General features: G+C 50.2%; 1 protein-coding gene across 5 annotated transcripts in view; it reads left to right on the top strand.

The window, feature by feature from the left end:
- Chchd6 (coiled-coil-helix-coiled-coil-helix domain containing 6) overlaps positions 1-15,462 on the top strand; it is a 239,743-nt gene that overhangs the window by 188,101 nt on the left and 36,180 nt on the right. For 2 of the 5 annotated variants that reach the window (XM_013515549.1, XM_013515550.1), the window contains exons 6-7: positions 13,192-13,262; positions 13,376-13,414. In XM_013515549.1, coding sequence (XP_013371003.1) covers positions 13,192-13,262; positions 13,376-13,414 — 110 coding nt within the window. Of the gene's footprint in view, positions 1-13,191; positions 13,263-13,375; positions 13,415-13,990; positions 14,022-15,462 lie in introns of those variants that run through there. The other 3 variants (XM_005387259.2, XM_013515552.1, XM_013515551.1) reach the window with 2 other exon arrangements.

Here is a 15,462-nt window from a genome sequence, read left to right as displayed (position 1 = left end):
ATCTTTTTGTTCGTCAGGGTTTGTGTTTGTTTGTTTTTTATTTTCTCAGTACTAGAGATTGAACCCAGAGCCTTTGCACTGAGCTATATCCTCTACCCTTTAAAAAACCTTTTTTTAAATTTTGAGACAGGGTCTTGCTAAGTCACTAAATTGCCCAAGTAGGACTCAAACTTGTGATCCTCCTGCCTCAGCCTCCCAGAGTGCTGGAATTACAGGCATGCACCACCATGTCCAGCTCTGTTCTTAAATGTTTATGAGGTACTTTGATCTGCATCCCTTCACAGTGTTGACAAATGCCTGTCAGTGTGTACCTTGTTCAGGAAGCTATGAGCTAATGTGCTTCATGTAAATACCCTTTGGGGCACATTTTTTCAGGTCCTTCCAGCTCAGGTGCCCCAGGGCGTTGCCAAAGTTGGAGATCATTCCACTCCAGCCACACACAATGAGAAAGCTTTAGTTGACATCCAGCTCTCATCTGACGGCTAATGTTTAATATGCAGCGCAAATCAATTTTTTAAAACTCCTGTACAACTATTACTAATTAGCACAGCTTTACTTTTATCTGTTGCTTTACGATGTGCAGACAGAGAGAGAGAGAGAGAGAGAGAACTTACATATAAGGCTCTGATATTCCCTTATAAGAAGGTAAACCCCCCACCCCTGCCCCAGCTATACACCCAGCAACATACACACACCTCAGAAGAAACCAAAATGTTAAGAGACTGAGCCAAACCCCAGAAAAGGCCTGATCCAGAGTGCCAATTCTGAGACTTAGGCACTTCCCTCCACCTGGCAGCAGCAGGGAGACATAGAGAAACACAGAGGGTCTCTCCCCTCTGTCTTTCACACATACAGATACTTGTAGAAGGGTCTCACCTAGAGCCACTGTCACTAACACTCTAATTAGCAATTCACACTTAGGCAGGGTTTAGGTGGCAACCAGCCAGATGGATTAAGAAGTAGGACATGGACTACTGTCCCAGGATTGAGGGATGCCTGGAAGGGAGAGGAAGAGAGGGTGTTCTGAAGGAGGAGGATGAGAGGTGCACTGGGACAGGACAGATTAGGCCATGGGTCAGGAGGTGCTCCTGCTGATTACAGAGACAAAGCGGGGCATGGGCCCGTCAGTGAGGGCCACCTAGGCTAGAGGTGATGGAGGCAGAGCTCCAAAATGTGTCAGATCCAGAATAAACCAAGAATGCCTCATGCATTCCTCAGATGCCCTGCATTAGCAATAAAAATAATATGCTGCTCCTGAGCCCAGGCAGTTCCAGTAGAAGCCAGGGTGACAGATGTGTTAGAAGTGATTGCAGAGTAGTATGAGAAATATTGCTGAAAAGTGCACAAGGGGTGATCAAAATATATGGTGAGTGTTTATATTTTAAGAATTTATTCCAGTAAAAGCCACATGGCCACAAGTCCCCTCAAAATCCTCCCCTTGGCTTAAACACACTGATCTCATCATTCTTGGCATTTCTGCAGCAGCTCTAGAGTCCTCTTTCCTGTCTTTACGAGATGTGATCAACAATGCAGTGAATGCTGCTGCCATCCAACTGGAAGGCAGGCTTGTAAAAGCATAAGTGTGTCCTCATTTGCCTTATTTGCCAGTTGTCTGGCACCTTGCAACTTCCAGCTCTTCCTGAAAGTCACAATGACCATCAGAGGTGAACATCTGAGTTAATTAAGGACATCAAGGCAGGCAGGACAGCACAGCTAAAGACACTCACATAAGAAGACTTCCAGAACTGCTGCAGAAAGTGGCAGGAATGATGGAATAAGTGTTCAAACTGAGGGGGAGGGTTTTGAGTGGAATCAATAGCAGAGTGTCTTTTACTACAAATTTTTTCAAAATTTAAACAGAATAACTGTCCGGTAGAAGAGATTTTGTTGGGTCTCAAAGCATGTATAGGAGTTTTTTAGGTGGACACAGAAGACTTTACAAAGAATCAATATCTGGAATATCGTGGAGGCTTGGAGAATAGAAGACATTGTGTGTGAAGTGTAGAGACTAGTGAGATAGTGCCAAGGTCATTAAAACCAAAAAGGCCGGATCCCAAAGAGATTATATTCAAGGATTGTTCTGACAATGGTGTGGAGGGTAAGCTGGGGCAGAGGAAGTAGCAGTAGGGAGACCAGGGTGCATGGGATTAGGTGTATCCTCATAGTTCTCCCCTCGTAATAAAGACTCAATGCAAGCAGCAGTGGTGGGGAGGAAGGGAAGGACTGGGAAGACAAGCAGGAGGCAGAATTGTCCACATCTGGTTGTCCGCTTGACAGGGGGCCCAAGGGACAGGTAGCAGTGGTAAGTGACAGGAAAGTGTCCAGGGGCTGGGTGAGTAGTGATAGCGTTCACCAATGCAGGAACTGCAGGGAGCAGACACACAATAAGAGAACCAGAAGGTGGGCGTTTGGAGGAGGAGCACTTTGGAAGGAGTGTCTGACTGAGGGACCGAGGACACCGACACGGGAATAGATGCAATCAGTCAGCATGGGGGCCCCAGAGGTTCCATTGTTCAGCTAAGCCCTAGCAAGTAGAAGCTGTGGCAAAAACTGTCACGCTGTCTTAGGCTGTAGCCACTGCCCTGAACTCCTCTTGACGTGGTCTTCAGAGCCCCCTAGGCTTCTCCATCCTATTGTCTCCTAGGCATTTCAGAAACGAGTTGCATGAGTGTCTCTCTCATTAAAGAGCCCTGCCACTTCTCTCCTAGTTAACTGCAGTGCCTCCAGCAGGCCGGGCTGCTTCTGCTCTTCCCTGGAAAACTGGATGGCACTGCAGCCAGATCTTTCCAGAGTGGAATGTGACCATACCAGTGGCCTAGCCACACCCTTGGTAGCTTGAGCGCAGATGGCCCCGGCTGACCCCTGCCTGCGTCCACAGTCCTCATCTCCAACCACACTTGTTGTGCTACTCCGAGAACCTGCCAAGTGGAGTCCTGCCTCAGGTCCTTCCCTGGGTCCTGTCTTCACACCCATCAGACCTCTGCCTGCGTGACCCAGCAGAGGGGCCTCCCCTCATCAGCTGTGCACAGCAGTGCCCGTCTTGGGGCTCCTTATGGCCTCAGTCTGCTGTGGGTTTTAAGTGACATTTATTACTGAGTAAAATGATTTGTTTACCTTTCCCATATCCAGACTGTGAGCTCTGTGAAGGCAAGGACTTCACCTCTCCTGTTTACCGCTGTGTCACTGCTTGTAGAACCAGACTTACTGAATAATATCCCCTCAATAACTATTCGTCAAGTGAATAAAAGAAAAAAGTGAACTATGACGTGCTGGGCAGCATGCTCAGCTCGTTTGTCTCCCATGGCAATCAGATCCCCAGCTTACCCCGGAAAGCTAGTAGCCGCTTTCCCTTCGGACCCGTAAAGAAGCAAGTTCAGGGAGGGATCCCAACCCATATTCCAATTGGCTGGGATCAGGATCATGGATGGCAGGCATCTCTTCTGAGAGTGAAGGGGTTGTGGATGCAGGCAGAGGCACTGTTGGTACTGGAGGAAGATGCCGTTGGCATGCGTGCCCATGGGCATCTGCTGACAGGAGCAGTCCAGGGCTGGCAGCTAACATGGGGACTAGCCCAGAATCACAAGACACATAAGTTGCATGAAGGTTCAGCTAAGGTTTGAGTGCAGATCTGTGGCTCCAGGGCATGCTGCACCCTGGGCAGAGAAGGTATGGGGTCTGCATGGACCCACATTTCGGAGCTTGCCATGGGGGTTGAAGTCTGTGCCCTGCCACCAGGTCTAAGGGCCTGGATGGGTGTGATGGGAAGTGGAGTCCCACGCTGAGAGAAGAGAAGCTGGAAGGACAGCAGGAGGGCTAAAGCGTGGGAGGTCCAGGTGAGGGCAGGAGCTGAGAGCAGAGAGTGGAGGGGAGCTGGAGCGGGTAAGAGCCAGTGCCCTGGAGGGTCACCATCTCAGGTCAGAGAAAGCTCTTGGGGAAAGTGGTGTCTGTGCACCCTCTTTGGGGTAGGTACAGAGCAAGTCAGGCAGAAGGCAGCCCACTGTCCCATCCAGATGACAGAAGAGAAAGGCACAGCCAGCTAGCTTCGTAAGTTTGCCAGGAACCAGCTGTATCGCCACTTAATAAGATAGAACATTTTACTCATTCATTGGCTTTGGAGCTGACCACATGTCCTGGGCTTTTAATTTTTTATATTGATAATTTGAACCTTTTTATAAAGTCTTCTGTTCATTTCTCATTTGTGCTTTTTACTGTTTTCACGCTCGAGACTCTCCACATCTGAATATGTTAATTATCATTACTTCCCTTAAAATTCAGCGTTCTTGTGAGCTTTGAACAGTGTTTGATAATTAGGCTGGTGAGTCCAAGTCTCCCCCAATGACCAGTGTTGGCCGTGTTGACAGCGCCTTGGCATGGGCCTCTCCTATCTTCAATCTGTTCCTCTCAGATTTCTGGGATTTACTTGGGTCTTCAGCCCTTGGCCCTTTTCCAGTCCACACTAATTCTTCTGAGAAGCTCTCTTCCACCCAGGGTAGCCAGAATTCTGGGCTTCACATTTTTCCACGTGTAACCGTGCCATCAGCACTGTGTTCTGCCTGTGTGGCCTTTGCTTTGTTATTTTCTCTCCTGAGAGACACCTGGGCACAAAGGAAGCCCATAGGCCTGTTGTCAGATGCTGCGTTTTTGCTTGAGGGTGTGGCATCCTAGACAGGGTCCTTTGCTTGCTGAACCTCAGTTTCTTCATGTCCAAAGGGCACTCTCCCACTCCCCCAGGCCCCGATTCTGGAGATTGAACCCATGGTGTTTGCACTGAGCCTCATCAGTATCCCTTTTTAGCTGATTGCCCAGGCTGAGCTCAGATTTGCCATCCTCCTGCCTCAGGTTCTGAGAGGGCTGTGATTACAAGCGTGCTCCACTGTGCTGCTTTAGGGGTAGTGATTTTTACCTTGAAGTATTGCTTTGAGCATTCCAGGAATTTGCCTGCTGGAAAGTCCCCTCCACAGTGCCTGGCGAGGAGTGCGCCGCGTGTTCCTGTTTGATCTGAGTTTTGAACAAATTGCCAGCAGGCCCAGAGCACACTCGGTGATTGCTGGCTCTTGTATTCACCTAAAACATTTGGTAAAATGCTCCCATTTTATGGGAGAGATTCCAAGTTCTTGATCCTCACTTAATCCCCTGACCCCACTCAGCCACACCCTCGGTCTCCCCTGTGCCCTGGTCATACCCTGTGCTGTCCCAGCTGGTTCCAGAGCAGCCTGCCAGCTCCCTGGGCACAGGGCCTGACACAGAGCAGGAGCTGAGCAAATTTCTCAACTGATAAAGTAAATGGCCGTGTCCTAATCATCTTTTTTATCTTCTCTAGTGGTTCTGACTTCTATTTCTATTTATTCAACGGCTTCCTATTGAGGGCCTGCTGGGTGCCAGGCACAGTTACAGGCTCTGGGGATTAGTGAGCAAAAGACCTCAAACCTCTATCCAAGGAGACTTCCTTGACTTCTTCAGTACTCTCTGATAGCTTTTCCAAATATAGTGTATATCTTGTAGGTTAATATGCATTTGAGTAGCGGGTATTTGTTAAGGTTTTAAAATGTATTGAGTGTCTGCTGTGTGCCAGGCCCCATTCTGAGCACTTTATATGCATTATCTCATTCAGCTCCCACGAAACTGTGTGGGCTCTGTTACCGTTCTCATTTTACAGATAAGGAGCAGAGGAGACAGGCACAGAGGTCTTGACCCTTGCCTGCGGGCGCACACTGGGAGGAGGGGCCCTGATCCAGGCACAGTCTGACTCCCTGCCTGTGAGTATCACTGCTGCCCTGTGCTGCCTCTGCATCGTTCTGCGGATGCATGTTGGACCTTGGTTCTCTTTTTCCTGGAATGCTGTGCCCCCTCTTAGGCTTCCTGTCTCTCATGACACCTTACATGGCCCGTGCACACGGTAGATGACTGGTGAATGCTCTTTGCTTGGGTGTGTCTGTCAGCGTTCCAGCCCCAAAGTGCCACATTAAGCCCTGGTCAGTGAGGAATGGTCCATTCCTATCATCCCAGCATTCTGGGAGGCTGAGGTAGGAAGATTGCAAATTCAAGCCCAGCCCAGGCAACTTTGCTACTTAGCAAGACCCTGTCTCAAACAATAACAAACGGTCCAGGGCTGCAGTGCTGTGTGACAGCCCCGGGTTCCATCCCTAGTACCACATACACACACACACACACACACACACACACACACACACACAGAGTGGTTAAGCTTTTGTCTGCACAAGCCTTGGTACACTGGCTGCACTCCGCGCTACACTCACGTGGGCTCGGTGCAGAACTCCATGCCCTGCATGGCCCCCATTCTGTCCCCCGGGTCTGGGCTCTGCCACCAGGTAGCAGGCCACTCTCTTCTGCCCACAACACGTTTCACTGTCCTCCCTTCCCAGCTTTCTCCCTGTGCTTCCCTCACCCTCACACTCTCTTTTGATCTTGCAAATCTAGGCCCTTGGAGAAATCAGACAGTATGAAATATGAAAACTGCTTGGGAAGTAATTGAAGAAACACTGTGACTTTCGAAACCCATAGAGATAACACTCACACCTTCTTACTCACGTTATTTAATTTTTAATGGCAGATTTAATTAATGGAGATCAGGTCTTCTACTTTCAGATGTGCGTGTGGAGCAGCAGGAAGAGCTGGAGGAGGGGCAGCTGTCTGTCGGGCAGAGAAAAAGGCTTTCTAAAATTGGGGAGCCCAAGAGTTTAATGGGAAAGAAAAGCTCCCATGAATAGTAGCTCATGACCACTGGGTGCTAACAGATGCCCTTTAGAGAACTTCTCCCCAGAGAGCAGGGGCTGGGGAACTAGGGCCCCTCTGCAAGCACAGCGAGTATGCCTCCCATTGGGCTCTCTGGGATTGATGGCCTGGCCAGGGAGAACTGGACTCCATTGTTCAAAAAGCTGCTGCACTGTCCTTTAAAAAGTACCTGTCTACCTAGGCACTCTCTCACTTAAGAAGCAAAGTGTTCATTCACCCCTCATTGCTGCTGGGGGAAGCCCAGGCCTTAGAGCCTGCAGGTAGGGTCCCCTTCATCCCTTGCTTCTATGCTTCCTGGCAACATTGGTGCCCCCTCCCTCCCACACACCCTCAGCCCCCTCATGCTACCGCCTCTATTCTCAGTTTGACCTGGGGAATGTTCCTGTAGCTATGCTCACACATGCGCAAAGTCCTAGACACATGATTTTCCTTTCAACATTGTGATGGCGGAGGACTGCAAATGACCTGTGGATGGGGAGCTGCTTGGACTGAGCTGCAGGGTGTTCGGCCATACAACAGAACATTTTATTCAGCAAGACAAACCAAGTAGGTCTCTGAGAAGTGAAACCATGAGGTAGGGCACATCGTGGCTGCTGTGGTATGGTGTCAGATACCAATGCAACTCGCCCACTAGTATGCTCACTCACTGTTCACTACATACGCTGTCTGTTAGGGTTTATATCCAGATGTTGCCCCACACCTTCACGTGATCATAGGCAGGGCCTTCAGAGGTGATTGGGTCATGGGGGCACTATACTCTTTGGGGGATTAGTACACTGCTGAGTTTATAACTGGAATGTGTTGTTAGGAGGTGGGCCTGATTGGAAGAGGGCTGTAGCCTGGAAGGTTTGATCTCCCTCACTGGCTCCTCCCTTGACTCTCTACTTCCTGTCTGCCATGCCATCCTGCTTTGGAGTCAGCCAACTGTGGACTAAACCATGGGCCAAATAAAGCTCTCTTCCTTTAAATTGCAAGTGTTGGGTGTTGTGTGGCAGCATGAAGAAGGTGACTAAGGCATGTTGGTACCAGAGAAGTGGAGTGTTGCTGTGACTTCATCTGACCATATGGTTCAAAGCCTTTGGAACTGGTTCATGGGAGGGATTTGGAAAGCTTTGGAGATGCCCACTTGAGAAGCAGCCCCAGGATGCTATGAGCCACTCTTAATGGGACATTCTGGTCAGAGCTCAGAAAATAAGAATGCTGACTTTTAAAAAATAGATGCAAAACACTAGACTAAGGAAGTTTCATTTGGGAACAAGGCCTCCATTGACAGCTGGACTCCACATTGTTTGTCTACATTTTGCTCATGTCCTGAGACTTTGTGAGAAACTGAGATTAAGGGCAGCAGGATAATCCAGCAGAGGAAATTTCAAAGCAGTCCATTATTCAGGCTGTGGTATGGGTACCATTGGGGGCTTTAGCCAGCTCTACATTGAGAATCAAGAGCAAATGGCTTTTGATTTTAGGTTTTGAGTTTCACCAGAAAAGAAACTCCTATAAAGTTAGGGTCTATAAAGTTGGAGCAGAGGCAGCTTTGCGGCTAAAAATGGTATCATTAAAAAGAAGCTAAGGACTTTACAACAGGAGAGTAAGAAAAGGGCCTTGAGGAAATGTGAGGAACCAGCAAGGCCCCACCCTTCAGGCTCAAAATTACAAAAATGAAAGACTTCATTTTGAGAAGAGAGTCACAGGGTTCTGGGCTTCAGCATGGCCACATAGAGAATTTGTTCTTGGGATTCAGTTCATAGTATCTCAGCCATCCAGGCACTCAGATGTCTCTACAGCCATGATTCAAGGGCCCAGCTACTGTTCAGTGTGGCAGCAGATGTTGGCATCATCCCCGTAGTGCTAGTTTTATAAACATGCGGAATACAGGAGTTGTGGCATCAGAAAGGCTTCCAGCCAGATTTGAGAAGGTCTGGGAAGCCAGGCAGTGTTCCCCTGAGAGGCTAGTGCTTGAAACTGTGAGAATGAGGCTGAGATTTCATGTGGGACCCCAGGAAGTTTTAGAAGCCAAGAATATGGAATGTCTGAGGAAAGCCATAAGGAGAGAGCAAAGAGAGAAGCCATAAAGGCTGTATCTACCACCAATGCTATAGGGTAGGGGCAGGCAAGCCTTTGGATCTCACATCTTCATGATGGCTGCTGGACTCAGAGCTGCAGGATTTAATGTTTGCCCTATTGAGTTTTGGTCTTTCTTTGGTCCTATTTCTATGACCCGCTTTTCCCTTCTGGAATGGGAATGTTTAACCTGGACTATTGTATGCTGGCAGTGTTTAACTTTCTTTTTGAGTTTTACAGTAGCTCACAGCTAAGAATTTGCCTTAAATCTCAGATAGACTTTAGAACTGGACTTTTTAGCAATGCTGAAGTTGTTGGCAGTTGGCAACTCTTAAAGGTGAACTAAATGCATTTTTCATAAAGAGATCCACACAGGGGCTGGGGATTTAGCTCAGCGGCAAAGCGCCTGCCTGGCAAGCGCAAGGTCGTGAGTTTGGTTCCCGGTACCGGAGAAAAACCAAAAAAAAAAAAACAATAACCAAAATATCATTTGTTGGGGCTGGGGATTTAGCTCAGCGGCAAAAGCGCCTGCCTGACAAACGCAAGGTCGTGAGTTCGGTTCCCGGTACAGGAGAAAAACCAAAAAAAAATAAATAAAAAAAAAAAATAAAGAGATCCACACAGATCTTTTAGGGGCCAGGGGAAGGATGTTATGATTTATATCTAGAAACCCCCCAAAGCCTTGTGCAATCATGGGCAGGGCTTTTGAGAGGTAACTGCATCATAGGTGTGCTGTATACTCATGGGTAGCTTAGCCCACTGGTCAGTGTATAGCTAAATGTGCTGTTAAGAGGTGGGCCTGGCTGCAAGAGGGGTCATGGGGGACATAGCATGGAAGGGTGTATTTCCCTCTGTAGCACCTCCCTTGACTGTTTCCTATACACCATGCCACGAGCAACTCTCCTCCGCCAGGCCCCTCTGCCATGTGATTCTGCCTTGGAGCCAGCCAGCTATGGACTAAAACATGAGCCAAAATAAACTCCTTTAAGTTGTAGGCATTGGGTATTATGTCTCAGTGATAAGAAAGTGACTAAGATACTGTCCTGCCTGCTCTCATTATTTAAATTATATGCATTAATTTTTCAAAAAACATTAGTTAATATTAAAAAAAGATGTCTTGGTTCTGGTATCAGCTTCCAAGGAGATAGTCTGACCTGTAGTTTCAGCTAAGCTGCCCTTTCAGCTGTGCCCACAGCACCTGGCACAACTATAAACCTGACATGGTGTTGTATGTGCACCCCCAGGGCCATGGCAGATGCATTTGTCTCAAAATCCTCTGGTACTTGATGCGTTCTTGGGATGAGTGCTGCTGGTGGCCAGCCCTCTGAGGAGCCCCTCAATGGTGATTAGTCATGGAGCCTGCCTTACTTATTCCTGAAGAAGTGGTCTGGTCCACTCCAACAGTCTCAGGAAAGCCAAATGAGCAAGAGGTTTGTGAACACAGGAAGACAGCACTATACTCTCAAGCTATGGGCCAGAGACCTTCCTGTGACATGGGGGCTGTGGTCACGATGACATCTGTCCCTGTGGGTCTGGTCAGGCAGATTAGATGAGGAAGGCGGGTGGGTCAGGACAGGACAGGGCTTGACAGGGAATTTCACTGAGTCATTCTGAGAAACGATAGCGGAAGCTACAGTGGGGTAATCACAACCACTTCTTGGCCTGTGGGTACTTCCTATGACAAATCTTGCTAACCACACGTTAACTGTAAGCTGGCAACACAATCACTTGTCATTGTCACTCGGGCCAGGCTGCTCCTGGAGAGACAGGGTCCAGAGTACAGGCTCTGAGTATCTGTCATCCCCAGCGTGCCAAGCCCTCTCTTGGCCACAGTCCTCCCTTTGAGACCAACATCAACAGGTGACAGCCAGAGAATGACACCAGAGTCCTACAGCACAGCCACAAGAGAGATTTGAGGCAGAGACAAGGCCTGAGCCATGAGGTTGACTTGTGGAAAGGACACTGACAAGAGCTTAGCGGGGCAATTCGGGTAATGCACATGTTAGTTTCAGAAATGTCAGCGGCATAGTCAGAGTGGCTGTGCTGGACCAAATGGGAGCCATGTGCCTGGCTGTGTCTCAGTCACCCTGTCTCACAGTTAAGAAAACAAGGCCCAGAGGAAGTGTGTGGCTTACCTGGAGACCACAGCTGGCACGGGCCAGCACAAATTACCTTGTGGCCCTGTGAGCCACACCACATCCTAGGGACAGCCCCTGAATGCAGAGGCCAAGGGAGTCTGACCCCACCACTGATGTCTTAGAAGAGGCCTGCAAGAAGCGTGAGGAGGCCCTGATTTGACTCACTGACCTCTGTTCTTACCTCCTCTCCTAGAACAGTCTGTGTTGGTAAGTGTCAGACTGGCCCAGGCAAAGTCATGTCTTGGGTGGAAATGAGGGTTCCACAGAGAACACTGGTGCCCTGGTGCTGGGCGTTTGGTGTCGCCTGGCGAGGGATGGGAGGAAAACCCACCTTTACTTCATGCCTGCTTTGTACTGGGAGTGTTGGCATTTCCAGGCTGGCATTCCTAACCCCTGAGGGGTATGGGTTCTCTCCGAGTTCAGAGGTGAGGGAACAAGAGGACGGGCAGGGAATCTTGCCTGAGCCCACTCGGCAGGCAGCTGGAGAGGGAGAGGCCCACAAGTGGCTCCCATCCTCCTTGGCTGTCCTGGGCCCAGCCCAGAGCAGAATTCCAGCACCAGGCAGTGGCCATGTGCCCCAGGTGCTCTCACTTAGGAGCTGGGTCCCCACAACTCCCACCCCACCCCTCAGACCTCCCAGTCAACACATTCAGGGGCTGAGGGGCAGTAGGGAAATCCACGGCAGCAGGTTCCAGCCTAGACCTGCCCTCCATGCCTGTGGGTCTATGCGGGGAGGTCCTCTGCCTGCCTGTGCAGCCTTCCATAAAGACCTGCCTGGCTTCCACATGCATGTGACTGCTCTGCCTGCGGGGCTTTGAACTGAGGACCATTCACTGTCCCCTGTCTAAGGACTGGCTACTCCTTTGGTGCAGGTGTGATCAGTTTAGGCTATGTATGTCACAAGCAGGCTGGGGAGCACAGCCCTGCAGCTTCGCTGTCTTCACTGCCACTCAAGCTCCTTGCAGGAATCGACCTATGAGCCCAAAGATTCTGTTTGCTCATCTGTAAAGCATGGACGATTGCTCCATGGCAGCTTTGTGGGGCACATGTGGTCAGATCTGGCAACCACATGGCACCTGCTGCTATCTTCCGCATGTCCACTGGGGAGGTCTGACCAATGTGTCTAACACTGGCCCTCCTGGCACCAACTGACCTTTCTCTGTCTTGGGTTGTTGTATTCTAAAATCCACTTCCTGTGAAAGTCTGCTGTGGGCCATGGCTTCTCCCTGTGCTTAGGTGTCTATCTGTGGGCCTGTAGCACTACCACCTACAGTATGGTGGCAGGTGGTAGGCAGGTGTTTCAGGATCCATCTCCTCTGAGAATCAGTAAAGTGGCTAGGCTTCACGTGGAAAGGAGAGTGCTGGGTCTGGACCTGTGTGGCCAGGAGCAGCAGGCCTGTGAGGCACAGAGAAGTTAAGTGACTTACTCAGTGTCACAGTATGGCAGCAGGACATGAGCCCGGGTAGGTCTCTTGCTGCCAACCTGGCTGTGCAGATGCGTGTGTGGCAGGTACTGTCAGAGCCTCCCTGCAGCGCTCCAGACCCATGGTTGCTGTTGGTTGCTGTGCTGATGAGCAAAGTGTTAAGGTAGGCTACAGAGTGTGTCCCAGGCTGGGCGTCCAGACACTTGGCCGGCATTGCTCTGACTGTGTGGGTTTTTTTTTTTGGGCCCCAGGAATCAAACTCAGGACCTTGCACTTACCAGGCCAGCACTGTGCTGCTGAGCTATCTCCCCAGCCCTGCTGTGTGGCTTTGAGCACCTCCCTTCACCCCTATGGATGGGTAGCAGAGTCCACTTGTAAAATAGGGGCTGGACAAGAACAAGACTCAGCAATGCTTTTCTGCAAAGATAGTGAATGTTTTAGGCTCTGTAGACCATGCAGTGTCTGTCACCACTACACCACTCTGTCATTGTAGCACACAGGCAGCCATAGACAGTAGGTAAACAATGAGTATGGCTGTGTGCCAGTAAAACTTTATGTACAAAAACAGGTGGCAGGCAGGTTTGTTCCTGGGTGGAGGACCTCGCAGCGCTCCTCCAGCCCGTGCTATTCTGGGATCTGCAGCAGTGGTCGATGCAGGGTAGGAGCTAGAACCCAAGCTGTGGATTAATCACCAGTCTGCTTTGATGCTGGTCAAGAAATTAGCATCTGTCGATTTCTAATGTGGTTGTATCCCCATGAGGGAGCCAGAGGGAAGTTTCAATCTTTGGTAACCAGTTCTGTTTTTCTCTTTGTAGAATGCCGAGATGTATAAACTGTCCTCACAGCAATTCCACGAGGCAGCTTCGAAAGCAGAGAATACAATCAAGTAAGAGTTTGCCTATTATTCTTTGTAAATTTGGCCTGCATTTGTAAAAATTCTCTCATATGGCTTGAAACCTGCTGCCACCTGCCTAATTTCAAATTTCTCTAATAATACAGGCAACCATCTGTTCCTCCGCTCTCTCACCTGAATCTGAGGTACCATTGGTCATCAGTAATTGGCCATATTAGCACTCAGGTTTTCCCAGCTTCTTGGCAAATTGGTGCGGGGCTGAGACAGACTCCAGAGTTGTTTTAGGCCCCATGTGTGCTGAGCAGGCGTGGTCTTCATAGTGATCTGGCTCCTGGGGGTGAGGCAACAGTGCTGCCCGCCTTTCCGCTCCTCAGATTTGGAGGTGGGATCCGGGCTTTGCAGCATGTCCCCAGTGGGAGCCTCCTGTGCTGCTCTTTTGTGCAGCACCTCATGTGTACAGAGTTCACAGTGGGCCACGCTCTACCCCAGAGGAGCTGAGGCTCTGGGAAACTGATGGCTTGCTCCAGTGACACACTTCTGAGTGCCAGCACTGATCTGTCTGTCACACCCTGAGCTAGGATATTGGGAGCCGGAAGGTAGGTGCTCTGTGTCCTTTACAAATGTAGCTCTGCATGGACCCGGGTACAGGGATCTGGGAGGTCAGAGGAGACCTCTGGGAGGTGAGCCTTGGGAGTTCTGTGTGAAGAGGGTCTCTGTGAACCCAGGAAACCACAGTGAACCCCGATCTCCCCCACCTGCAGGAGTGAGGCAGGGTGACTCACTGGGGAAATCCATCACGGTACAGAGTGGTTAGATCGGGCACCACGAGAAGAAAACATCCAAGGGTAGTTTGGAGAACTAGGAGGCGACAGAATACTTGTGAGAATGCTGTGGAGAACCATAGAGGAACCAGGAGGACAGCAGGGACAGATGTCCAGTCATAGCAGACCCAAGGGCCGAGACCAGCACAGGTAGCACTGTGGGGATTTTATTCCTGAGTGTGAAACACTTGCACCTGGGGGAAGCTAGGCTATGTCAGAACCAATTAAAGAATGGGTTTTGGGAAACAAATAATTGTCTTGAAATTTCAAGTCCTAGAGCAAGACTAGGAAGCTGGGAGGATGAAACCTTTCCAACTGCCAGTGGAGACCTGCAAAGGTTGAGCGGAAGCAGCAGCCCCGGGCACTGCGTCCCTGCAGGGACAGCAGACACCCTGCTGTGCTGCGGGCTTGTGCCACCTGCCTGCCTAGGCACCTGGCTGGGGGTCGCTCAGGGGCCTGTTTCTGAGCGCTTCCTCCCTGTGCTGCAGGTTCATCCAGCCGGTGCTGCGAAATACTCAGAATAGCAACTTGGAGAGGGGGAGTGGGAGGAGCAGCCACATCAAAGAGGCGGCTAAGTGACAGCCACTGCAGTAATATGATCCCTGGCAATGAGAAATGAGCCGCCCGGGGCCCCTCTCCCTGTCCACCTGGAGGAAGGAGCAGCCTGCCTGCGGAGGGGAGAGGCTCTGGTGGGGTGGGGTGGGATGGTGTGGGGGCTAGGGAGCCAGACAGCTTTGTAGTCAGTGACCATTGCCTTGTGACACCCACCTTTGTGACTCTGACTTCATTGTCACAGGCTTTTCCACCCTTCCACCCCCTGAAGGCAAGGGAGAAACAGATGGGAGAGCATCTCTAGTCTAAGTGCGTATAAGAGTTTTGTTTGTTTACAACATCCTTTGACAATAATTACTGCCTTTCCCAAGCACATCACTGAGGGGTAGGTACTTTGCCAGGCCCTTCGGTTTGCCCCTGTCATTTGCTGCTTCGAGTTCCACGTGACAGACACAAAGCCCAGGTTAGGGAGGACGAACACCTCCCCTGCTGTGCTGGCGTGGAGTTGGATTGGGAACGCCATACAGAGCCCGTGTGCCTAAGGCCACTCTCAGCCCATGGCATTGTTGGGACAGAGGGAGACTGTTAAGAGGAGGTCACCAGGAGTGTGTCTTTGGAAAGGACACTGAGGCCCTGTCCTCTTGTTCTCTGCTCCCCTGCTGCCATGAGGCGGTCAGACTTCCTCTGCCACTCGCTCCCACTTTGATGGGCTACACTGCCACAGGCCTAAAGCCACGGGCCCAAGTGACTGCAGACTGAAAGCCTGTGAGCAAAAAGAAACCTTTCTTCCTTCCACACTGATTTTCATACGTATTTTGGCACCATGACTGAAAGCTGACTTAACACAGCTGGTTATATGG

Source organism: Chinchilla lanigera, unplaced genomic scaffold (assembly GCF_000276665.1).
Source record: "Chinchilla lanigera isolate Chin_1 unplaced genomic scaffold, ChiLan1.0 scaffold00028, whole genome shotgun sequence".
Taxonomy (NCBI): Eukaryota; Metazoa; Chordata; class Mammalia; order Rodentia; family Chinchillidae; genus Chinchilla; species Chinchilla lanigera.
The sequence above is the reverse complement of the archived record's forward strand: the minus strand, read 5'-3'. Positions and strand labels throughout refer to the sequence as shown.